The 24,972-nt window shown below is 41.7% G+C and overlaps 2 protein-coding genes across 8 annotated transcripts; one reads left to right on the top strand and one right to left on the bottom strand.

Annotated features, from left to right (window-relative positions):
* Positions 1-138: 138 nt before the first annotated feature.
* On the bottom strand, positions 139-8,965 carry epn1b (epsin 1b). Of its 5 annotated transcripts, none has more exons than XR_003872167.1 (11): positions 8,876-8,965; positions 8,132-8,272; positions 7,802-7,903; positions 6,933-7,088; positions 5,271-5,399; positions 4,745-4,865; positions 4,397-4,578; positions 3,236-4,238; positions 2,887-3,039; positions 2,233-2,424; positions 139-1,980 (listed from the first exon to the last, which is right to left on the bottom strand). XR_003872167.1 is itself a non-coding variant. In XM_029736015.1 (11 exons), the coding sequence occupies exons 3-10, from the start codon at positions 7,868-7,870 to the stop codon at positions 2,300-2,302; spliced, it is 1,938 nt and encodes a 645-aa protein (XP_029591875.1). In that variant the 5' UTR covers positions 7,871-7,903; positions 8,132-8,272; positions 8,876-8,965; the 3' UTR covers positions 139-1,980; positions 2,296-2,299. The 5 variants fall into 5 exon arrangements, 4 of the variants coding, with proteins under 4 accessions (XP_029591875.1, XP_029591873.1, XP_029591874.1 ...); XM_029736015.1 differs by having other exon boundaries at positions 2,296-2,424; XM_029736016.1 differs by lacking the exon at positions 139-1,980 and adding an exon at positions 2,700-2,721 and having other exon boundaries at positions 2,343-2,424.
* Positions 8,966-8,987: 22 nt separating this feature from the next.
* Positions 8,988-15,487, top strand: LOC115176190 (adaptin ear-binding coat-associated protein 1). 3 transcript variants are annotated; one of them, XM_029736063.1, is made up of 8 exons: positions 8,988-9,119; positions 10,909-11,009; positions 11,167-11,271; positions 11,507-11,588; positions 11,818-11,926; positions 12,100-12,247; positions 12,451-12,547; positions 14,267-15,487. In XM_029736063.1, the coding sequence occupies exons 2-8, from the start codon at positions 10,952-10,954 to the stop codon at positions 14,319-14,321; spliced, it is 654 nt and encodes a 217-aa protein (XP_029591923.1). In that variant the 5' UTR covers positions 8,988-9,119; positions 10,909-10,951; the 3' UTR covers positions 14,322-15,487. The 3 variants fall into 3 exon arrangements, with proteins under 3 accessions (XP_029591923.1, XP_029591921.1, XP_029591922.1); XM_029736061.1 differs by lacking the exon at positions 8,988-9,119 and adding an exon at positions 9,819-10,056; XM_029736062.1 differs by lacking the exon at positions 8,988-9,119 and adding an exon at positions 9,819-10,056 and having other exon boundaries at positions 14,295-15,487.
* Positions 15,488-24,972: the final 9,485 nt, after the last annotated feature.

Below are 24,972 nucleotides of genomic sequence, written 5' to 3' on the forward strand. Positions count from 1 at the left end.
CCATTTGTAATAGGTGCCAATCACTGATGTTGATTGTGACAAATGTGGCTTGAGCATAGGCCATACACCTCAATCAAAAGAGATAACAGGCATTGATGGACACCTCAAAACAAGAAATGTCAACAAAGAGAGAATTTGCCCATACCATAGTCAGATCTGAGATCTCAAGTATTGAATAACTTTATTTCTCAAATGTGTACTGTCACAGTTTACACCACAGCCTTGACATAAATAAAAAAGTATATCATACAAATTAAATTATAATAGTAGCTGCGATAAAATGTATTATCGTAACAATACTAATCCTTTTGCGCTACGATTCAGATACAATTTTTCATTTCGCTTCACATTTTGTAAACTGTCTTGTTCTATTTCAACTGTTTTGTTTGAGGCCCAAGAGGAAATGCAAAACACAGAATGACAAGCATCCCGTAGGATTCATAGGCCTTAGGATGAAAACGCACTGAATAGATAAACATAACAATACCGTATGCATGGAACGTTGTCCTGTCATACAAATATTTGACATAAAGACTTTCAACTGACTGAGATACAGTTTTCAACAACATACGCAGGACAGAAAAAAAGGATATGACAAATTCAGCTTTCAATTGTATACAATGTGTTTGTTCCCAAACATAACTAAATAAGTAGACTTATGTGTATAAAATGACAAAACGGAAATAAAGCCACTGTTGGTTATTGGCTGATAATGTGGATGATTAGGGTTCTATCCAATTGGATATGACCCGTTTCCAACCAAAGTCACTGTTCAACTCAAGAAACCCACTGGACAATGACAACTTTGATGCTTGCTGTCAGTAATGTGAGATGAATGAATTTGAATATGGCTCTAGTTTGTTTTGAAAGTATCTGTTGGAGGCCAAGTGTTCAAGAAACAAACAAATAATTTCATTAATAAATAGGCTAATAAGTAAATGAATAAATAGATACAATATGTACTTTTTTTTAAATCACAAAAAAGTTACTGTTGTGCTATGGTTACTTTTGCTCAAGGATCTCACCTCATTTTCACACAAAACATGCTCGCTCTCTCTCTCTCTCTCACACACACACACACACACACACACACACACACACACCTGATAGCGGCTCTACTGCCATCCTGTTCTTTTTGTGTACATGTTCCATTGTACACTCCTGTAATGATTCAATCAGGTCTTCTTAACCCTCCATCCACCTATCTCAGAGCCTTATGAGTCAAGCATAGAGAAGGTGAGCATTGATAATAACCAGTCTAATTGAAAAATAACAGCACAAGAACAAAATCACACAAGGACTAAATGGAACTAACTCCTACGGCCCGATCTCAGCTTCCCACTCCCAGAAGAACCGAAATGAACATCGAATCAACCAAAATGGAATGTTTTTCCTTGGGAAAAACTATTTTGAGATACTTATATTTTGTCTTGTTTCCATTTCTTACATATTATTGCATACACTTACATTGGACATGTACATTATATTAACCACTGTAGATATTGGGGTTGAGGAAGGTGAGCTGGACAGGTTGTAGCTTTTCAAAAAAAGGAAAGGATTGTTGTTCCGTTGGGGAGGATCTCCCATTCTGGTGTCTAAAACCGTGTGTCACTGCAAAGGGACCACCCTCCCATTTGAGGAGTGGAAGCTCCCAAGTGGGCCACTGCAGGGTGTCCTGCCTGAGGAACCCAACCCAGACAATTGGGTTGTACCATCCCAGCTCCAAAACAGGGGCATGCCATCTGAGGTCCCATTGCAGGCATTGCCAGGCCAGGATGAGGCATTCCCAGGGAACGGGATGATAGATGGGATAAAGGAGGCCCCAGCAAGGGGTCGTGGGATCCAAAGGCGGGTAACACCGTAGGGCATAGGGGTGGAAAACAAAAAGGCTGGAGTTTGGGGAGATTGTGGTACGAGACACTCCAGCAATGGATGTGACTCTGCCCATAGGGCCAGCCATGCCTGGGCCTTGTAAAACACCTAGGAAATACAGAAAAGCAAAACAAAATGGGGCAAGGGAGGGAGGACAGATACAGTACAGAGCATTCCAAGAGAGAGTATAGAACAGAGAGAGGAGTGAAACGGTTACATCTCTAAAATCTATGCATGGCTACAACTACCGATGCTGACCCACACAACAGTTATGCACTATAGGGGGAGGAAGGCCTAGTAAAAACACTGAATCACACACACTGCTTTAAATGAACAGATAAATATACTTCTCATATTCACTCTCTGGTTCTCTCTGTCTATCTCTCTCACGGTCTGGTCTCTCTTTCGTTTACCCGTCCTTACTTTGTTACTTTGCGAGGGGGGGTTGTTTGGGTTTGGGGGAAAGGAGTGAGTCCATGTCCACGAGCGAAGAGCCGGCACCATGGAAGGAAGCTGGCGATTTGTTGTCTTCGTCCGCTGTGGCTCCATTGTCTGTAGAGAGAGAGAGGAAAATTAGGCCTGTGAAATATTACAATATTATCACGATATTACAACATGATTGTATATCATGAAGATATATGACGACAAGGATGTGTTAAGTATAGTGTCGGAGACACAGACACAGAGGGAAGACAGACGGGCACGCTAACACAAACACATGACTGGGATCTGTTAGCGTACGCAGACGCTCTTCGGCTCAGCTTGACTGAAAAATGGAATACGGTGCTCAACAAAGGGACTTAGGAATCCAAAAAAAAACATCTTACCCCAGGGCACTTCAGTTGTCGACTATCCCAGAAAAAGAAGAAGGGGCACTCAGATGTCTGCATGCAAGGGTGTTTAAGGTTTATTGCCAGGACAAACAGACAGGCTTACATTGCGGCGTGTCAGACGCCTTCCTCAGAGCTTGGAGGCAACAGCCTTGAGGAAGCATACAATACTACACTATATTACCTGTGCCATTACTTGGATCTCCCCATGGGTCAGAGTTCATAGCGTCTGTAGTGGTGGAAGCCCTTCCATCTCCCCAGGGGTCGTCTGTGGATGCTGTGTCGGTGGGAGCTGCAGGTGCACCCCAAGGGTCACTGGCGGTGGGCGGAGTAGATGCTGGTGTAAAGGGGGTGGGGTTAAAGCGATTTAAAGGGGAACTCCAATGAAAAATTGTTATATGGAAATTGTGCTCTACATCTTAAAATGACCGTATACACATTTTCTATCATGTATTTAACCTAGGGATTGAGACACAAATCTGAATTAAGAGCACATGTGATGGTGTCACAAGATTATAACTATCACTGCTTACCTGTTGGTCCCCATGCGTCATCATCAGCCTTCGAGCCATCGCCAAATGGATCTGTGGGGGGAGAGGCAGCTGTGGTCCCCTCGTCTCCCCAGGGATCAGCCTTCTTTTCGGACAGTGGATTGGATGGCGCACCCCACGTGTCTGAAACCTCGGTTTTTGGACTGGATGGTGCCATAAAAGGATCAGCACCCTTCGTTGGGACATTCAATGGGCCCCCAAAAGGATCAGAATCGTCTTTTGGTGCCCCAAAGGGATCTGAACCGTCTTTTGGTGTATTGGATGGTGCTGAAAATGGATCATCTTTTGGTGCCCCAAACGGATCAGAACCACCTTTTGGTGTATTGGATGGTGCCAAAAATGTATCCTCTTTTGGTGCCCCAAACGGATCAGAATCAACTTTTGGTGTATTGGATGGTGCTGAAAATGGATCATCTTTTGGTGCCCCAAATGGATCAGAACCACCTTTTGGTGTATTGGACGGTGCTGAAAACGGATCATCTTTTGGTGCCCCAAACGGATCAGCTTCAACTTTAGATGGTGCCGAAAATGGATCGGAACCATCTTTTGGAGCCGCAAAAGGATCTGAACCATCTATTGGGGCACTGGCTGGCGCCGCAAAAGGATCTGAACCATCTATTGGGGCACTGGCTGTCGCCGCAAAAGGATCTGAACCATCTATTGGGGCACTGGCTGGCGCCGCAAAAGGATCTGAACCATCTATTGGGGCACTGGCTGGCGCCGCAAAAGGATCTGCTTCTTCTGTTGTAGCATTAGATGGTGCACCCCATGCATCCTCGGATGGAGCTTTGGATGTTCCACCCCATGCACCCTCGGATGGAGCTTTGGGCGCACCCCCCCAAGGATCAGGAGCGGGTGCTTTGGCTGCTGCGCCCCATGCATCCTCCTCTGATGGCTCATCTGCCCTGCCAAAGGCGTCAGCAACCTTAGGCTTTCCTGCTTTGGCGGCATCCTCCCATTCAAGCTCTTCCTTGGTCATCTTGGACTGCAATTACATAAGAGACTGGTCAATCAAAATGCCAAAAACACATTTATTTGGTAGATGATCCAAAATGTCCTAAGTGTACAATCATTTACCTTTGAAAGGTGCCTTTGAAAGTCCAAATAAAGGGAGAAATCGGACTATTAAGGTGTAATACTAACCCTTCGTTCCTCCTCTTTTTTCTGGGCCTCTAGCCTCAGTTTTTCTTGCTTCTTGGCCTCAAAGCTGGCGGCGAGATCAGCCACAGATGGGATGTTGGCTAGGGAGGGGAGCCCGGTGGCTCCTGGGACATACACTGGCTTGTAGTTGGGGTCCTTGGGGTCGTTGGGGTCGTCCGAGGAGGCTGTAGAAAGAGAACAATAAGATATAGCATAACGAGATACATTATTATGGTAAAGCAGGGTTGGGGTCAATTCAGTTTTGTGTTCTGTGGGGATTTTCCAAGAATGTTTTAAGGGAAATGGTCAATTGAAGTCTCTCAAATGTTGGGGGTGCTCTGTAACGCTCACCAGTGGCGTTCTTTGAGATCTTGTCTCTGGTCTTGAGTGCAAACTCTCGCTCTTCCTTTAGTTTCTCGTCGTCCTCCATAAGAACCAGTACTACCTTGGCCTTCTCCCTCACGTTCACCCCCTGTGAAGAATAGCATGAGGAGGCATCATTAGTACTGCTAGGCAGCTCTCTTTCTGAAGCATGGTGCTCCCTAAATGTAACTGTGCAGAATTAGTAAGGGGAAGCTCAAATGATCAGTGTATGCATGGAAAAGCAATGTGTTAGCTTAGATGTTAGTAGAGCCAGATACCTCAAGCCTCACTCACTTATTGGACTGGTCTCCCAGACCAGTTTAAGCCTATTCCTGTTCTACAAAGCACTTTCACTGGAGTTATGCTGGAGTTATCCTAATAATAATTATTCATTAGTAAATTATCTCACAGTGAATTTCTCAAGTGGGGAGGTTTCAAAAAGAGTACATTGGAGATGGAACCTGCATATCAGAGGAGTTGGTGGGACAAACATGCATTTAGCAAGCTTTAGTACCTGATCTTTCCCATCCTTGTCCTGGAAACGGAACTCTGTTAGCGCTTTCACAATGTAGATGTTGTCTTTCATCGTATTCAGAACGCGGTCTGAGCCCGTCTTTAATAGGTTCTCCAGCAGAGTCAATGACTGCAGTTGGGGGATGGGAGAAAAACAAAATGGGGGATCCAGATGAGTCAATGACTGCAGTTGGGGGATGGGAGAAAAACAAAAAATGGGGGATCCAGATGAGCGTCCCCTGCTCCTTAAAAACACTCTGCGACTTAAATCACTGAATGGAGCGATCATCAACAGAAAAATAAATACATAAAAAGTTAAGATGGCACCATAGTGTTGCAAAGATGGGAGGGTTTTTATGAAATTACAAGCGGATTGTAAAAACTGAGAAAGATTACCATGCATACTGTATATATTTCCCATGTCAATACAAATCCTGTGGAGGACATGTATTTGTATCTGATTTGTGGCAACAGAAACAAAACAAAGAAGAAAGTGTCAAATAATATAAAGACCATCTTTTCACAGAAAGATAAAATATATGGGCCACAGTTTTACAAAGCACTTGAAAACCCACCAAAGAACCCGAATAACCAAAAATAAAAAGGAAGGAAAAGAAGACCCAGAGTTTCCTCTGGGTAGGATAAGTTCTGGGTAGGATAAGCTGCAGAGGATAAGTTCATTAGAGTTAACCGCACCTCAGATTGCAGCCCAAATAAATGCTTCACAGAGTTCAAGTAACAGACACATCTCAACATCAACTGTTCAGAGACTGTGAATCAGGCCTTAATGGTCGAATTGCTGCAAAGAAACCACTGCTAAAAGGACACCAATACGAAGAAGAGACTTGCTTTTTCCAAGAAACACCAACAATGGAGATTAGACCGGTGTTAATCTGTCCTTTGGTCTGATGAATCCAAATTTGAGATTTTCGGTTCCAACCGCCGTGTCTCTGTGAAAAGCAGAGTACAAGAACGGATGATCTCCACAAGTGTGTTCCCACCGTGAAGCATGGAGGAGGTGGTGTGATGGTTTGGGGGTGCTTTGCTGGTGACTCTGTCTGTGATTTATTTAGAATTCAAGGCACACTTAACCAGCATGGCTACCACAGCATTCTTCAGCGATACGCCATCCCATCTGGTTTGCGCTTAGTGGGACTATAATTTATTTTTCATCAGGCCAATGACCCAACACACCTACAGGCTGTGTAAAGGCTATTTGACCAAGAAGGAGAGTGATGGAGTGCTGCGTCATATGACCTGGCCTCCACAATCACCCGACCTCAACCCAGTTGAGATGGTTTGGGATGAGTTGGACCACAGAGTGAACGAAAAGCAGCCAACAAGTGCTCAGCATATGTGGGAACTCCTTCAAGCCTGTTGGAAAAGCATTCCAGGTGAAGCTGGTTGAGAGAACGCCAAGAGTGTGCAAAGCTGTCATCAAGGCAAAGGGTGGCTACTTTGAAAAATCTCAAATATATTTTGAATTGTTTAACACTTTTTTGGTTACTACATGATTCCATGTGTGTCATTTCATAGTTTGATGTCTTCATTATTATTCTACAATGTAGAAAATAGTAAAAATAAGTAAAAACCCTTGAATGAGTAGGTGTGTCCAAACTTTGACTGGTACTGTAAATGCGTGATTATTTCTCTTTGGCCTCACCTTGTAGATGTGCCTCCAGTTCTTGTCGTCTTTGAGGCGTTTCCACAGCATGGTCATGATCTCATTGCAGGCCACCACATTGTAGGTGAGGTCCGAGATGTCGGCCATCTGTGAGCTAGAGGGGCCCCATGGGTCGTTGGAGGTGGCCTCCCTCACCTGACAGACATACAGCAGTGTTAATACAGATTATTGTCCAGATGGAGAACAAAGGCTCCCAAAGCATCCAGGCCTTCTGGCACCAAACTTGTACTACTGTATATAATTGTAGGGGAAATACTGGTGATAGAGTCACTGGTGTTTCAGATAGGGGTAAGAGATGGAGAACTGACTCATGCTCTGCTACAGAGGGTGTGTCATATATTAGAAGGATACTACAAAGGTATTTTGGAATGCTGACAGTGTCAACTGAACAGCATATGTGGCCAATCTTACTCTGCAAGGGCCAGTGTGGATGCAGGCTTTTGCTCCAGCCAAGCAGTACTAGCTTGATTCTACTAAATGAAAGCCTTGATCCAAGACTGTGATCAGTTGAATTAGGTGTGCTACTAATTGGCTGGCACAAAATAATGAACCCACACCAGCCCTTGCAAGGTAAAATTGACGCACCCTGGTTACAACATCAAGAGGGGAGAAAGAGAGGGATAGTCAAGATGAAGGGAAGCATGTCGTGGCAGAGAGTGCGAGGAAGATGAGAAAAATCAGGAGAACAATCAGAGAACGCAGGACAGAGAGCAACAAAGGAGAGAACAGGAGGAGTGAGTGATGACAGAAGAGAAGGAAAAGTGAGAGTGGAGGGAAAAGGAAAGAGGGGAAAGGAGAGGGGTAAATGACAAGATGGGGGATGGGGTAAAGTAAATCATCTCCCTTACCTTGACCTCAGCCTCAGAGAAGTTTTGAACGAGGTTCTTCAATTGTCGGCGTAGCATAGAGGACGTCATGACGCCTAATGGGGTGTCTCAAACCCCAAGGACCTAGTCAGTATAAAGACTAGTAAGAGCATGTACACACACACACACACACACACACACACACACACACACACACACACACACACACACACACAGTCAACGGAAGCAGACAGAGCTTTCATCCATATATTAATGAAGCTCCTGTCTTGCCCTGTAATGGCCGGTATCAAAACAGGAGAAGCTGCTTGGCACTTAGCCCAAATCATGCTGCTGATAGCTACATCTCCTTACCTATTGAAATAAAACGGATAGTGGGGGATGTCAAAGACGTGAGTCTGTCTTTCGATCTGGTCTCATTGGATGCTCATTCTTTAAGTCTCTCTCTCCACGACGACATCGGGTTCCAGCACACACAGATCTGGAAAAATGATTCTAAAAGGGAGCAAAGCAATCACATAGCTAGGCTAGTGAAGAAGCTACTTCACATTGGCATGCCATTGGGCAACAAATAGTTTGTGTTTTTATAATGTAAATGCCAGAAAGCAGCCTAGAAACTAGACCTCGTCATGATTGCGACCAAATCAACACCATTCATGTTTGCAAAAAGCTAAGCTAGCTCTGTGGCTAGCTAGCTAGCATTCCGCAATGCCAATGCTATGGCGACAAATCCAGGCTCTGCAGTGCTACCGATTAGCTATGCACCTGAGAAGGCTATTGTCGATTTAGAATGTTATTTGGCCATTTTCGTCTTGTCACGAACGCTAGTTGTGTTATGTACATCCATCTACTAAAAGCATCACGACTCAGCACCATGGACAGCGACCGCCGTAGCTAAAAACGTCAGTGCGTCTTCATGGCTGTCGAATGTTGTTTTTAGAGCAAGCTTTAGCAAGCGAACCAGTTAGCTGACGGCGACAGCTTTGGAAATATAGCTTTGGTCTACTTCTATGGACAACTGACACCTTTAAAATACATACTTCCATTGAGCATACATTTATTTAGATGATTCTGCGTCTATTTCAAAGGAATACGAACCTTCGAGATGCTTTCAGAGATCTGCAAAAAAAAACTACAATTTCCGCTTCCGTCTGGCATCCGCACCTGACTAAAAGACCACTCCCCCTACTTAATAAACACGAGGATGTCAGGCTACATTGTAGTCAATAAAAATGTAACAATGTAGTAACAGTGTCTTTATTGAGAGGGAAACAAATGACTCTTTGTTTTTCCACAAATTAACGGATTATTATTGGGAGCAGTCTTGCCTGTTTCTCATAAGGTAGGCATTTTTGGGGTCTCAAACGTTTACATAAACATCTGTTTGCCTTGGTTACAAATGCCATCTAGGGGTGCTTACACATCTATGCATATTGGCAGTGGTGTAAAGAACTTAAGAAAAAATACTTTCAAGTAGCACTTATTAAGTCGTTTTTGGGGGGTATCTGTACTTTACTTTACAATTTATATTTTTGACTACTTTTACTTCACTACATTTGTTAAGAAAATATTGTACTTTTTACTCCATACATTTTCCTTGACACCAAAAAGTTCTTGTTACATTTTGAATGCTTAGCTGGACAGGAAAAATGTCAAAATCATGCACTTATCAACAGAACATCCCTGGTCATCACTACTGCTTCTGATCTGGTGGACTCACAAAACACACATGCTTCATTTGTAAATTATGTCGAAATGTTGGAGTGTTTCTCTGGCTATCCGTAAATAAATAAAAAAACAAGAAAATGGTGCCATCTGGTTTGCTTAATATAAGGAATTTGAAATAATTTATACTTTAGCTTTTGATACTTAAGTATATTTGAGCAATTACATGTGCTTTTGATACTTAAGTATATTTTACTTAGAGGGTGACTTTTACTTGTGGTGTCTACTTTTACTCAATTATGACAATTGGGTACTTTTCCCACCACTGATTATTGGAAGGGGTATGCTGCCTTATAACGTTGGGGGATGTGCTCGGGGTCAATGCATCCTGGAACACAAACTCCGCTCTTGAATCCCCGTCACGTCATCGCCGTCTCGTGGCTTGTGAGAGTGTAGGCCACTCGCAAAAACCGAAAGGACCGATAAATACGACACACATCATCAATTTATTTTACATAAATGGCGAGCGAAGGCGAATATGAGTCAATCCTGTGCGTTAAACCCGACATCAATGTTTATCGCATACCACCGAGGGCTACAAATCGTGGATACAGGTAAATGCAAAGGGTTGGCCCATTTTTGGGGTGTTGGACTAAAAGCGCGGTGCCGGTGGTTCTATCTGTGGTCATAGTGCTGCATTGTGTGTCTATATCTGTCTGTTTGCTTAGAGGATGTTTACCGCTGTCGATGTGTGTCTAATATTTGTTTTGCGTAGGCCTATGAGTCATTAATTATTCTGCCCCATTGCCAATATTGATGTTACACTCGCAAAACTGGCACTATCAGTGCGGATGAATCGACAGTGAATGGCATGATATGTCTATTTGCTTGTGTCGCTTATCACCGTAGTTTACCCAGAAAATGTATTGGTGTAATGCATTGACAGCAAATGTTATGTGAATGTATATAGGTGATAAATAGCCCTATATCCGTTGGCCAAGGCTAGCAATTATTCTACAACAGTCTTATTATGATAGTAACATTTTATTACAGAATTGCTCAAATAATGAAACCATTGTCTATTAAGGGCAACTGAAACAAGCAGTGCCAGCTGCCAGGGAGGATAACAAGTAGTTTCAGCAGACTACTGTTTTCCATCTGGCCTATATGTCTGTGTCCCAGTTAACTGTAGGCTAAATGGTTTTAATTGAGATTCTCTAAGACCGTAGATGATCTGATATGCTATTAATTGGGGTTTGTGATCTTCCTAATAGTCTTGCTTCAGCCTTCAGGCGTTATAAGAACAAGACAATTGGGTCAATTCAGAATTATCTCCATATTACACAGTACTATTTGTTACAAAAGCTGTCTGAAAACAGTTTAAATAGGCACTGTTTACTGACCTTATGATATACTTCCTGTTTTGCTCTGTTATTGCCTACCTCTGACCTGGGTATTAACTGTAGGGCAGCAGACTGGAAGCTGGATGTGCCCGATTGGTCAGGGCGCATGCGGATCACGGCGAAGGGGAAAGTGGCCTACATCAAACTGGAAGACAAGGTCTCAGGTGAGAGAGTCATGAAACTGTGTGTGTGTGTTGCACAGCTGCCCCTTTGTCCCAGCATTGCTCATCAGGCGCCCTTTCGATGTAGCCAGTAAAATGAACTTCATACAGCTGATCTGTGTGGTTTATTATTATGTTGTTTTCTCCTCCCATCCTGCAGGGGAGCTGTTCGCCCAAGCCCCTGTCACAGAGTATCCCGGCATCGCAGTTGAAACCGTAAGCGACTCCAGTCGCTACTTTGTCCTGCGAATACAGGATGGCAATGGTGTGTATATGAGTGAAAGCCCCTCCCTGTGCATTCACAGCTGTCAGACTTTTACACAGGTCATATAGTGTTATGTCAGCTTCCTTTAGCAGGTTAGATTGATGAAAATACTACATGTCAACATCATGTCTCGGATCGCATTCGAATTTGTCAGCTCTCCTCAAATGTTAATTCACAATAGACTGTCAGCTCCATCCCTATGCACTCATATAGCGATGTCAACCTACTCTCTCAGGCCGCAGTGCGTTCATTGGTGTTGGATTCGGGGACAGAGGGGACTCTTTTGACTTCAACGTGTCTTTGCAGGACCACTTTAAGTAAGTGATGGAAGGGGTCACTCCAGGGACAGTGTGACTGTTAAGGCACTCAAACACTGGTGCTTCACCATTTCCCACTAATAACAAACACGCCGACTGTGGTCTGTCTGCAGCCAAAACTGTCATTGAGTACGCTTGTTCCAGATATTGCCGTTTCCAAAACAACTGATGTGACATTGGTTTTTCCAGTGTCAGTGCATATTAAATAGATTTTGTGTGTGTCTCACAGGTGGGTGAAACAAGAGAATGAGATCAGCAAAAACCCTCAGGGGGCAGCTTTGGGACCAAAGCTGGACTTGGGATTTAAAGAAGGACAAACCATCACCCTTAATATTGGGGTAAAGACCTGGAACAATTAAACTAGATCATTCTTATAGAAATTGTATAACAAAATCATAGCCTGTGCCCCTGGGGTCTGTTTGGGATTGGCCATTTAACCTTTCACCAATACCCAATATTCCTTAAGCGTTCCAATTTCAATATTTTCTCTATCATCCTTTCTCTTTACCAGCAAGGCAAAAAAAGGGATAAGCCACGCTCACAGGGGGCAGGTGGGTCCGGTCTCCTACCGCCGCCACCAAAAGGAAAGATGGCTCCTCCTCCTTCCTCTACCTTCTCCAATCACAACACAGTGCCTCAAACAGGAGGCCCAGAGATCGGTACAGCAGTTAAAACTCTCAATAAAGCCTTGATAAACTTTTCTCTATAGCTAAATAAAGCTTTGATTGTTTATTCTTTCTTTCTCCATTCAAAGGGGCTTTTTTGGCATTGGAAACATATGTTAACATTGTTTATTTCACTTGCTTTGGCAATCACAAATGAACAGTTGAACACACAAAAAGGTCTCTTTTTCTCTCTCTAGGCTGTTTGCTAGATCTGGACAGTAGTAACTCCAACACTGTGGTCCAATCATCCAACCCCAGCACTGATCTTTGGGGAGACTTCTCCACTCCTGCAAGGTAACTTGTTACAACTGGCTGTGATGAGCTTATTTTAGCCCTTTTTCTTGTGTGTCTATGACATACTGATATAACCTACCAGTCAAAAGTTTGGACACAACCTACTTATTCCAGGGTTTTTCTTTATTTTTACTATTTTCTACATTGTAGAGTAATAGTGAAGACAAACTATGAAATAACACATATGGAATCATGTAGTAACCAAAAAAGTTTTAAACAAATCAAAATACATTTGAGATTCTTCAAAGTAGCCACCCTTTGCCTTGATGACAGCTTTGCATACTCTTGGCATTCTCTCAACCAGCTTCATGAGGTTGTCACCTGGAATGCATTTCAATTAACAGGTGTGCCTTCTTAATTTGTGGAATTTCTTTCCTTCTTAATGTGTTTGAGCCAATCAGTTTTGTTGTGACAAGGTAGAGGTGGTATACAGAAGATAGCCCTATTTGGTAAAATACCAAGTTCATATTATTGCAAGAACAGATCAAATAAGCAAAGAGAAATGACAGTCCATCATTACTTTAAGGCAAGACGGTCAGTCAATCCGGAACATTTCAAGAACTTCGAAAGTTTCTTCAAGTGCAGTCGCAAAAACCATCAAGCGCCATGATGAAACTGTCTCATGAGGACCGCCACAGGAAAGGAAGACCCAGAGTTACCTCTGCTGCAGAGGATGAGTTTATTAGAGTTACCAGCCTCAGAAATCGGCAATTAACTACACCTCAGATTGCAGCCCAAATAAATGCTTCACAGAGTTCAAGTAACAGACACATCTCACCATCAACTGTTCAGAAGAGACAGAATCAGACCTTCATGGTCAAATTGCTGCAAAGAAACTACTACTGAAGGACACTAATAAGAAGAGGAGACTTGCTTTGGCCAAGAAACACAAGCAATGTACATTAGATCGGTGAAAATCTGTTCTTTGGTCTGATGTGTCCAAATTTGCGATTTTTGGTTCCAAACTCTGTCTTTGTGAGATGCAGACTAGGACAGATGACCTCCGCATGTGTGGTTCCCACCGTGAAGCGAGAGGTGTGGGGGTGCTGTGCTGGTGACACTCTGTGAAATATTTAGAATTCAAGGCACACTTAACCAGCATGGCTACCACTGCATTCTGCAGCGATATGCCATCCCATCTGGTTTGTGCTTAGTGGGACTATCATTTGTTTTTCAACAGGACAGTGACCCACACACCTCCAGGCTGTGTAAGGGCTATTTGACAAAGAGGGAGAGTGATGGTGCTGCATCAGATGACCTGGCATCCACAATCACCTGACCTCAACCCAATTGAGATGGTTTGGGATGAGTTGGACTGCAGAGTGAAGAAAAAGCAGCCAACAAGTGCTCAGCGTATGTGTGAACTCCTTCAAGACTGTTGGAAAAGCATTCCAGGTGACTACCTCATGAAGCTGGTTGAGAGAATGCCAAAAGTGTGCAAAGCTGCCATCAAGGCAAAGAGTGGCTACTTTGAAGAATCTAAAATATGTTTTGATTTAACATTTTTTTTGGTTACTACATGATTCCATATGTGTTATTTCATAGTTTTGATGTCTTCACTATTATACTACAATGTAGAAAATAGTACAAATAAAGAAAAACCCTTGAATGAGTAGGTGTGTCCAAACTTTTGACTGGTACTGTACATGCTTGATGTTCTGTAACACTGGTATTGCTATGAGTCAATCAGCCTGTAAAAATTTTACCTTTTATCTTCAGTTCTCTCCCTCCAACATCGCGACAACAGCACACTCTGAATTGGGGCCAGTTTTGAGTCCACGTCACTGCATTTTTTTTCTTTGATTCCATCGCCGAACGCACCGCCTCCCTCTGTCGCTACAATACAACAGAAAACTGTCCAAGAGACAAGGAACACCATGCACTTCTAGAATGTCTTTATCAAAACTATGAATGAATGTAGGCTATAATCTCCCAAAGTAAAAAAATAAATAATAATCAAGTCATATTTGGGATAATAATGCAGATCTATCGCACATATTCAATGTTTGGTCATATGAGATTTATGGTAGGTCTTCAATACCGCCTAAGGGCTATGATGGTCTTCAATTTCCTGTTATCACAGGAGTAGCAGCAATATTACAGTACTGCTTTTTACCCAGACACAGTGCCCTCTTGTTAATGTTTACCTAATCATCACGACATGCTTGAATTATAGAGGGCAACCCATAAGGAGACATCCTTTCCCATATGGTTTTCTTCTGATCATATGCATTGGCTGGAGGGAATCTACCATATTCCTTATGATTGCATACAAACTATAGGTGATTTTTGGGAGAACGGGGAGAAACGGTGTAGAGCTCATATTGATGAACGTATCTGTTACCATTGTACTGACCACCTCACACACTGAGCCTTTTTGAAGAGAGAAGAGCATGTATCTGTGTTTACTTTGTGGAGGACTTGACAGAGCGCTCTACAGTCCATTTGTAGGTAGGTAATTGTGATGTAGTGTACATTGGATGAAAAATGGGTTAAAATGCATACTTGTAGTGAAAAGAATGACAAGTACATCGGTATAAAACGAATGATATGCGCACAAGTGCTATTCAATGTTTCATTTGTCTGTTTATGAAATAAGTAGCCTGGGATGCCATATCTGTGTTTGCCTACTCCTTTATCAATAGCCAATGCAGAAACCAATCTGGCAACCAGGCTGTGAAATATGATGATTGTCTAACAGTGTAATTTGATGAATCTATGACAACTCCAGCTATTGTTTGGGAGGATGTGCTGCTGTTTATTGATGAATGCTGTTGGGAGTGAATGACTAAAGTTGCCTCATGTCAATAGCGTTTGTTTACCTTCCCCAGAACATGGTTTCACATGGCTCTGTCACTGGATGCGTACTTATGATTTATTGCCTTGGTCGTCATTACTCATCATGACATGTGAAAGTGGCAATAAAAACCTTCAAAAGGAGTCGTGTGTCTTTGTGCATCTTATGGATGATGCATGGTAGAAAAATAATTGACGTGCATTGAGGGTAAAAAAACGTTTGAAAGTTAGATTTAGTATTTTGTTAATATTTCGTGAGAATGTTCGAAGGGTGTTTTCTTACCTTCAAGGTTTTTCTTTATTTTCTACATTGCAGAATAAAGTGAAGACATCAAAACTATGAAAGGGAATTATGTAGTAACCAAAAAAGTATTGAAGAATTTAAAATATTAAAATATATTTTGATTTGTTTAAAGTAGCCACCCCGTTGCCTTGACGACTGCTTTGCACACTCTTGGCATTCTCTTAACCAGCTTCATGAGGTACATTTACATTTACGTCATTTAGCAGACGCTCTTATCCAGAGCGACTTAGTCACCTGGAATGCTTTTCCAACAGTCTTAAAGGAGTTGTGTAATTTCTTTCCTTCTTAATGCGTTTGAGCCAATCGGTTGTGTTGTGACAAGGTAGCCCTATTTGTTAAAAGACCAAGTCCATATTATGGCAAAAACAGCTCAAATAAGCAAAGAGAAACGACAGTCCATCATTACTTTAAGACATGTAGGTCAGTCAATCCGGAAAATATAAAAAACTTTGAAAGTTTTTTCAAGTGCAGTTGCAAAAAAACTTCAAGCGCTAAGATGAAACTGGCTCTCATGAGGACCGCCACAGGAAAGGAAGACCCAGAGTTACCTCTGCTGCAGAGGATAAGTTCATTAGAGTTACCAGCCTCAGAAATTGCAGCCCAAATAAATGCTTCACAGAGTTCAAGTAACAGACACATCTCAACATCAACTGTTGAGAGAAGACTGTGTGAATCAGGCCTTCATTGTCAAATTGTTGCAAAGAAACCACTACTAAAGGACACCAATAATAAGAAGAGACTTGCTTGGGCCAAGAAACACGAGGAATGGACATTATACTGGTGGATATCTGTCCTTTGGTCTGATGAGTCCAAATTTGAGATTTTTGGTTCCAACCTCGGAGTCTTTGTGAGACGCAGAGTAGGTGAATGGATGATCTCCGCATGTGTGGTTCCCACCTTGAAGCATGGAGGAGGAGGTGAGGGGGTGATTTGCTGGTGACACTGTCAGTGATTTATTTAGAATTCAAGGCACACTTAACCAGCATGGCTAACGCAGCATTCTGCAGTGACATGCCATCCCATCTGGTTTGCACTTAGTGGGACTATCAATTGTTTTTCAACAGGACAATGACCCAACACACCTCCAGGCTGTGTAAGGGCTATTTGACAAAGAGGGAGAGTGTAGAGTGAGTCCCTGTAGCTCAGTTGGTAGAGCATGGTGTTTGCAACACCAGGGTTGTGGGTTCGATTCCCACGGGGGGGCCAGCACAGGGAGAAAAAAAAAATGTATGAAATTGTATGAAATGTATGCATTCACTACTGTAAGTCGCTCTGGATAAGAGCGTCTGCTAAATGACGTAAATGTAATGTAAATGTAATGATGGAGTGCTGCATCAAATTACCTGGTCTCCACAATCACCTGGATGAGTTGGACCACAGAGTGAAGGAAAAGCAGCCAACAAGTGCTCAGCATATGTGGGAACCTCTTCAAGACTGTTGAAAAGCATTCCAGGTGAAGTTGTTTGAGAGAGTGCAAAGCCATCAAGGCAAAGGGTGGTGACTTTGAAGAATCTGAAAATATAAAATATATTTTGATTTGTTTAACACTTTTTGGGTTACTACATGATTCCTCATGTGTTATTTCATAGTTTTCAGTTCTACACTATTGTTCTGCAATGTAGAAAATAGTACAAATAAATAAAACCCTTGGACGAGTAGGTGTTTCCAAACTTTTGACTGGTACTGTATGTCAAAGGTGTTAGAAAACATGGCTTCCCAAAATACATTCCAAACATAGGATATTAATATTTCAAGTTTTACATTTGCATCCCTATATCCCCTGACAGGGGTGTCAAATAGTTGTTGTAGCTGTCAACCTTTACCACTAGGGGGACAGCCCAACGCTGACCACCACAGAGCCACTTTGAATGGCTTTGTACATGCTCTGCTTTTGCAGTGGTGGAAAAAGTGCCCAATTGTCATACTTGAGTAAAAGTAAAGATACGTTTAATAGAAAATGACTCAGGTAAAAGTGAAAGTCACCCAGTAAAATACTACTTCAAGTATTTGGTTTTAAATATACTTAAGTAACAAAAGTAAATGTAATTGATAAAATGTACTTTATTTATTTACAGATAGCCAGGGGCACACTCCACACTCCAACACTCAGACATCATTTACAAACGAAGCATTTGTGTTTAGGCAGTCCGCCAGATCAGAGACAGTAGGGATGACCATGGATGTTCTCTTGATAAGTGTGGGAATTGGACCATTTTCTTGTCCTGCTAATCATTGAAAATGTAACAAGTATTTTTGGGTGTCAGGGGAAATGTATGGAGTAAAAAGTACATTATTTTCTTTAGGAATGTAGTGAAGTAAAAGTAAAAGTTGTCAAAAATAGTAATGTAAAGTACAGATACAAAAAAAAAACTCCATAAGTAGTGCTTTAAAGTATTTTTAGTTAAGTGCTTACACCACTGTGCTTTTAACCTGCCACCCCAGCCTCAATATATCTACTCACACCTATATACTGTACACGGGACATGATGGTTAACACAGGCCCACGCAGATTCCCGCGTTGAACTACCTCACATTATCTAAAGTACGAAAGGTTGAGAAGTTAAAGGCCCAGTGCAGTCAACGGGACTTTTTGGTGTTTTATGTACATGTATTTCCACACTGTTTTAGTGGGAGGGAGTTTTGGCCTTCCACGGTGACATCACCATGCGGTAAATTAGTTACTAGACAAATAAGAAAGAGAGTTCCAAACCTCAATGCCAATATCAGCTAATTTTCAGTTCCCCACTCAAACCACCCCCAGACAGTCCTAGCAAAATACTTGCTTGAGAAATTGCTCTTTGCTAAGAAGATGTTTTTGGAGGACATTTGAGAAATGGACATCTATCTCAAAGAAAAGAAAAATCAACATATTTCTTGAATTGTGTATCAGAGAGTGGTGGTAATCAAGCCATACTTCTGGAAAGTGGTCAAATCCTTCAAACAAAACTCCACCCCGTCGTAACCCCCAGCAGGTTTTGAAAGCCTCTGGTCCCATACTAGACAAAATGGAAATTTGTAGTGCTTTTAATAACCATTTTGCGTCAGCTAGCCATCTGTTTGAAAGGATCATCTATGAAAATGTATCTCATTCCACTAGAGGGAGTCCTTTAGTCACATCAGAACAGATTGTAGAGAATGAGGCAGACTCACATTTATTTGACCTTTATTTAACTAGGCAAGTCAGTTAAGAACAAATTCTTATTTACAATGACAGCCTAGGAACAGTGGGTTAACTGCCTGTTCAGAGGCAGAACAACTGATGTTTACCTTGTCAGCTCGGGGATTCAATCTAGCAACCTTTTGGTTACTGGCCCAACACTCTAACCACTAGGCAACCTGCAGCCCCCACATCCTTTATTTTCATTTCAACCATTTGATTTCTATGATGTAATGTTTATGCAGGAGATGCTTCACTTGACCTCTTCTCAAATCAAATCAAACCAAAGTTTATTTGTCACGTGTGCCGAATAGAACAGGTGTAGACCTTACAGTGAAATGCTTACTTACATGCTCTAACCAATAGTGCACATTTTTTTTATGTTTGTGTGTGTGTGTGTGTGTGTAGGTAAGTAAAGAAATAAAACAGTAAAAAGACATTTGAAAATAAGAGTAGCAAGGCTATATACAGACACCGGTTAGTCAGGCTGATTCAGGTAGTATGTACATGTAGATATGGTTAAAGTGACTATGCATATATGATGAACAGAGAGTAGCAGTAGCGTAAAAAGAGGGGTTGGCGGGTGGTGGGACACAATGCAGATAGCCCGGTTAGCCAATGTGTAGGAGCAATGGTTGGTCGGGCCAATTGAGGTAGTATGTACATGAATGTATAGTTAAAGTGACTATGCATATAAGATAAACAGAGAGTAACAGGGGGGGAGGGGGAGGGCACACAATGCAAATAGTCCGGATAACCATTTGATTACCTGTTCAGGAGTCTTATGGCTTGGGGGTAAAAACTGTTGAGAAGCCTTTTTGTCCTAGATTTGGCACTCCGGTACCGTTTGCCATGCGGTAGTAGAGAGAACAGTCTATGACTGGGGTGGCTGTCATAGCTCTCTGCCCCACTCATTGTTGAACCTCTAACCTGTAATTTTAACTTGACAAATTACTACTGGTGTTATCCCTAAGATTTGGAAAGATTTGGACCAACTCCCAGCTAAGAACTTGTTTAACTTCTCAGTCTATTCTACATTTCCACTAATGTGGTTTTAGACCTGGACATGGCACTGTTTCTGCCACTATGCTTGTTTCAGCTGATGGGTTAAATTGCCTAGATCATAAAAATCATTGTGCTGCCTTATTTAGAGACCGTTCCAAGGCCTTCAACACAGTTACCATTCCCTACTCATTCAAAAAACAGTCTGAAATGGGCGTAGATAAATGGTTTAAGAACTATTTGACAGACAGGACACAATGTGTGCTTTCGGTTGGTGTCAAGTCTAGTTTCCTTGATATTATGCAAGGTTACTGCAGGGGTCGATTTTGGGACCTGTTCTCTTTACTCTTTATATAAAAAATATTGGGTCTATGTATTAAATCCTGTAATATTAATCTGTGTATAGATGCCATCGCACCGACTGTTGATCAAGGTATGTTAGAGCTGTGATCTGATTAAGTTACATCCCAGAAAGCCCTGGTTGATTTAAAAAATGTCCTTAATGCAGGCAAAACTAAATATATGTTGTTCTCTAATTCACAGGAAAATATCTCACACGGGCTAGACATTCACTAATTGGATGTTTGGTTCTCTTATAGAGTGGGGTCCCGCCTATAAATATCTGGGCGTTTGGATTGATAAGATCTAATATAAAAAATAATGTATACAGATGAGCTAGTTAAAACGCTAAGATTTAAGATGGGCTTATTTTTTGGGGGATCTTTTAGATCTTACCTCTCTACGAACAGCAGGAAGCTGTCACGGATCCCTCCGCAACTTTCATTACGCAAAATGGATTCCCTGGTGCCGATAGAGCAGTTTAAAACTCTGTTGTTAATTGAGTTTACTGAAGCGTGCAATTGTTTCAATGTATTATTATAACTCGTTGTAATAACCTGATGTATTTATAGCTGTCTGGTAGTTTCTTAATCATTTTGTTGATGTAATTTTGTCAGGCACCATTGTAAATGAGACACTGGTCTCAATTGGGTTGCCCTGAATAAATAAAAGTATATAAAAATATTTATTTTATTAACCCAATAATTATTTGATATTGAAATAAAATCGCTGCATTGGACCTTTTAATAGATCTGACACATTCGTCTCAAATACCAAGTTGACACAACAGGGTCAGGGGGACATGGGCACAGGGAACATCATGTGAAGAACACAGTGGACAGACAGATTGATAAGAGTGTGACAACAAACCAGGCAGAGGCTGGAAGTCAATGAAGAGAAGGAGAGAGGGGGGGAGAGAAAGAGGTGGGGGTGAGAGGGGGTTAGCGCGACTCCATGACTGGTTGCTGGTGACATGACCTAGACAGACGAGAAGGAAGAGTGAGGGAGAGGTGAGGAACAGGGGGTCTGTGCATGATCTCTCTGTGGCTGGTCGCTTTTAGCATTGCTGACAGAGAAAACGAAGGAAGGAGATGGATGGATGGTGAGAGTAATGAGAGAGATGGGGAAAAAGGAGAGGAGGTACAGTCTCAATGACTTCCACTGAGCCTCATCTATCTCTCTCTATTCCCCCATCTGTCCCCATCCGTCCCAGGATATCGTTCAACTGATCAATTGGCAACACGTGGCTGATACACATGTACTCATAGTTCTGAGGAACGGGACTTGCAATGCTATTAGTCTGTCAATGCTTGGAAGAGGACGTACTGTGAAAATACCAAGAGGGTCTGGACCAAGCTCAGTGTCAAATATCCTTACATTTTTCACATTCAAGGGATAACTTAGCCAAATTGGAAATTAGCATATTTGTTTCCTTAGTCTACTGGCTGTATGTACAAGAAAAGACTGCAATCCACACTTTGGTTATGTTCAACTAGCCACTGACACCAACTGCTAATATTAGCATTTTCTAACCAAAACCCATGTAAGTAAATGTCCCCCATTGGTATGGTTTAAATTTCATGTCCAAATCATCCAAAATAAACTTCATTTGAACTACACAATCCCTTTCAGAGATGATTTGGACATGATATTTGAAGCATGCTAACTAGGGGACATTCATTATCCTACATTAGAAAATGATAGAATTAGTGGTTCGTTGTGGCAGAGGAAGGGATGTTGCTCTCAAAACACAATTTAACATGATGTTTCCATCAACTTGGTGGTTGTCGATTCCGAACAAGCAATTTTTGGATAAATGTGCTGTATTCGCTTTAGGTATTTGATTTAGGTGTTTTCAGTATTACCATAGAGCCTCGTTAATTCTGAAAATATATCTGAAACACCTTTCAAACACTTCAATCCAACTCATATTATAAAAGTATCCTTTTCAGGAGGACGTGACTGAATAGCATCTTTGAAAAGTCACTTTATTATGTTATGTAATGTTATTCTTTACCTTGTATTTCAAATTATATTTGAGAGTTATAACATTTGTACACAAGCACATGAGATTCTAGTTCTGATTCCAATGCTCTCATGTCCTACATCCTCACAAACACAGGTCTGGTCGAAGGCAGTGCGGGGGTTCAGGTGTCAGACCGCAGAGTGACTGACTGCACTAGTCGTGTGCTAGGCCCATTAACAGACTTGTAGCTACTGGATGCTAATATTAACTTACCCATCAGAGACTGGCACCTTATGTAAAATTGTATGTCAACATTTAATACATATCTAGGAAACTCTAAGCCAAAGTACGAGACAGATCGGTTTGAATTTAGTTGGCATGGGATGTTCTGATGTTGTGGCTACGAGAAAATACCTTTTAAACATACCTAAAATGCACTTTCTTGCCCCACCCCCTCACTCTCACACACACAAGCATACTTTTACAAGCACACACCATTAATGACTGGTATCAGGTGAAATGTCAGGAGTGAGCCACGGTTGTAATACTTTATTGGAGCTGTGCAGTAATCCTTCTCAGCCCCCTCCAACCCAGCCCCTCTCCTTCTCATGTGTAATACCCTAATTAAACTGTCCAGCCGTTAACGAGCCATAATTAACGAGTTTAACGAGTTTTGGCCGAGTGAGTTATAACCTGGTGTTGTTAGCCTGGCAGATGACAACTGTATTTTATCCATCCATATACATTTACTACTGTCTAGTGCCCCTTTTCTGCCGCCATTTCCTGCCCCTGGTTTTGCTCATAAAACCAGAGTTTTTACCCAAAGGACAACCCATTGTAGTGTAACCTATCTTGCATTGGGTGCTTCAACCTCAGTGTTTTACAAGGGGATCTGGAGTTGTATCACCCAGGACTCAACATGGAATCAGTTGTTTGTAAGGACCGGCTGTTGGTCTTTGGGATCTAATGTAGTCTATGGGTCAAGATTACTCAAACCCACTAGATGTTGAATTCTTGTACTGTTTTTTCTAATTGGAGAAAGTGGTAAATATTGTCTTAGGTAACCATACCAAATGTAACATATCAGACAAATTTGAGTGTCCTGGATTTACATTTTAGTCATTTAGCAGATGCTCTTATCCAGAGCGACTTACAGTAGTGAATGCATACATTTCATAAATTTTTTTCCCGTACTGGTCCCCCGTGGGAATCGAACCTACAACCCTGGCATTGCAAACACCATGCTCTACCAACTGAGCCACACGGGACCAGGTTGTATGTAAAGTGTTAGGTAAGAATGATACAACCACAAGTTTTCCAGTTGCCTTGTGTTGGTTGAGTTACAGTTCTATAATGTTTTGGTTTGACTGGGTAATGGTTCAACATACTGTACATGTAGATATCTTGCCACTGACCTCGCTGTCGTTTCCAAGAATTGGCAAGTGTCAAGAGAGCAAATGTATTCAAGCTAATAAATTGACTAGCCGGACACAGTCAGGCAGAATTGACCCATGTAGGGTTGTACACAAAGACTTATTACAATAGTCCTAAAGAATAACTATTTTATTGACAGACTTATTGTACATGGAGTTAGTGTGATATATGTGCATTGGAGTGTTTACTGTTCACGTACACTACCGGTCAAAAGTTTTAGAACACTTACTCATTTAGGGTTTTTTTCTTTATTTTGACTTTTTTCTACTGTACATTGTATGAAATAACACATATGGAATCATGTAGTAACCAAAAAAAGTGTTAAACAAATCAAAATATATTTTATATTTGAGATTCTTCAAATACCCACCCTTTGCCTGTCACTGGATGCGTACTTATGATTTATTGCCTTGGTCGTCATTACTCATCATGACATGTGAAAGTGGCAATAAAAACCTTCAAAAGGTGTCTTTGTGCATCTTATGGATGATGCATGGTAGAAAAATAATTGACATTAATTCATCTTTGAGGGTAAAAAGTTAGAAAGTTTGAAAGTTAGATTTTGTATTTTGTTATTATTTCATGAGAATGTTCGACGAAGTGTGTTTTTTTGCCTTCAAGGTTTTTCTTTATTTTCTACATTGTAGAATGAAGTGAAGACATCAAAACTATGAAAGAACTTATAGGGAATGATGTAGTAACCAAAAAAGTGTTGAAGAATTTAAAATATAAAAATATATTTAGATTTGTTTAAAGTAGCTACCCGTTGCCTTGATGACAGCTTTGCACACGCTTGGCATTCTCTCAACCAGCTTCACCTGGAATGCTTTTCCAATAGTCTTGAAGGATTTCCCACACACACTGAGCACTTGTTGTCTGCATTTCCTTGACTCTGTGGTCCTCCTCATTCTAAACCATATCAGTTGGTTTGAGGTCGGGGGATTATGGAGGCCAGGTCATCTGATGCAGAACTCCATCACTCTCCTTCTTGGTAAAATAGCCCTTGCATAGACTGGAGGTGTGTTGGGTCATTGTCCTGTTGAAAAACAAATGATAGTCCCACTAAGCCCAAACCAGATGGGATGGCATATCACTGCAGAATGCTGTGCCATGCAGTGTCACCAGCAAAGCACCCCCACACCATAACACCCTCCTCCGGTGGGAAATACACATGCAGAGATCATCCATTCACCCACACCATGTTTCACAAGAAACGGCGGTTGGAACCAAACATCTCCAATTTGGACTCATCAGACCAAAGGACAAATGTCCACCGGTCTAATGTCCATTGCTTGTGTTTCTTGGCCCAAGCAAGTCTCTTCTTCTTATTGGTGTCCTTTAGTAGTGGTTTCTTTGCAGCAATTTGATCATGATGGCCTGATTCACATCTCCTCTCAACAGTTGATGTTGAGATGTGTCTGTTACTT

This window comes from Salmo trutta, chromosome 36 (genome assembly GCF_901001165.1).
Source record: "Salmo trutta chromosome 36, fSalTru1.1, whole genome shotgun sequence".
Taxonomy (NCBI): Eukaryota; Metazoa; Chordata; class Actinopteri; order Salmoniformes; family Salmonidae; genus Salmo; species Salmo trutta.

Coding starts and splice junctions, on each gene's coding strand:
- epn1b (XM_029736015.1), bottom strand. CDS start 7,870: ATGACGTCCTCTATGCTACGCCGACAATTGAAGAACCTCGTTCAAAAC. Junction 5,400..6,932: donor ACTGGAGGCACATCTACAAG/GTGAGGCCAAAG, acceptor CCCCAACTGCAG/TCATTGACTCTGCTGGAGAA. Junction 3,040..3,235: donor TGACGCATGGGGACCAACAG/GTAAGCAGTGAT, acceptor CCTTTACACCAG/CATCTACTCCGCCCACCGCC.
- LOC115176190 (XM_029736061.1), top strand. CDS start 9,962: ATGGCGAGCGAAGGCGAATATGAGTCAATCCTGTGCGTTAAACCCGAC. Junction 10,057..10,908: donor GCTACAAATCGTGGATACAG/GTAAATGCAAAG, acceptor TATTAACTGTAG/GGCAGCAGACTGGAAGCTGG. Junction 12,248..12,450: donor AACAGGAGGCCCAGAGATCG/GTACAGCAGTTA, acceptor TTCTCTCTCTAG/GCTGTTTGCTAGATCTGGAC.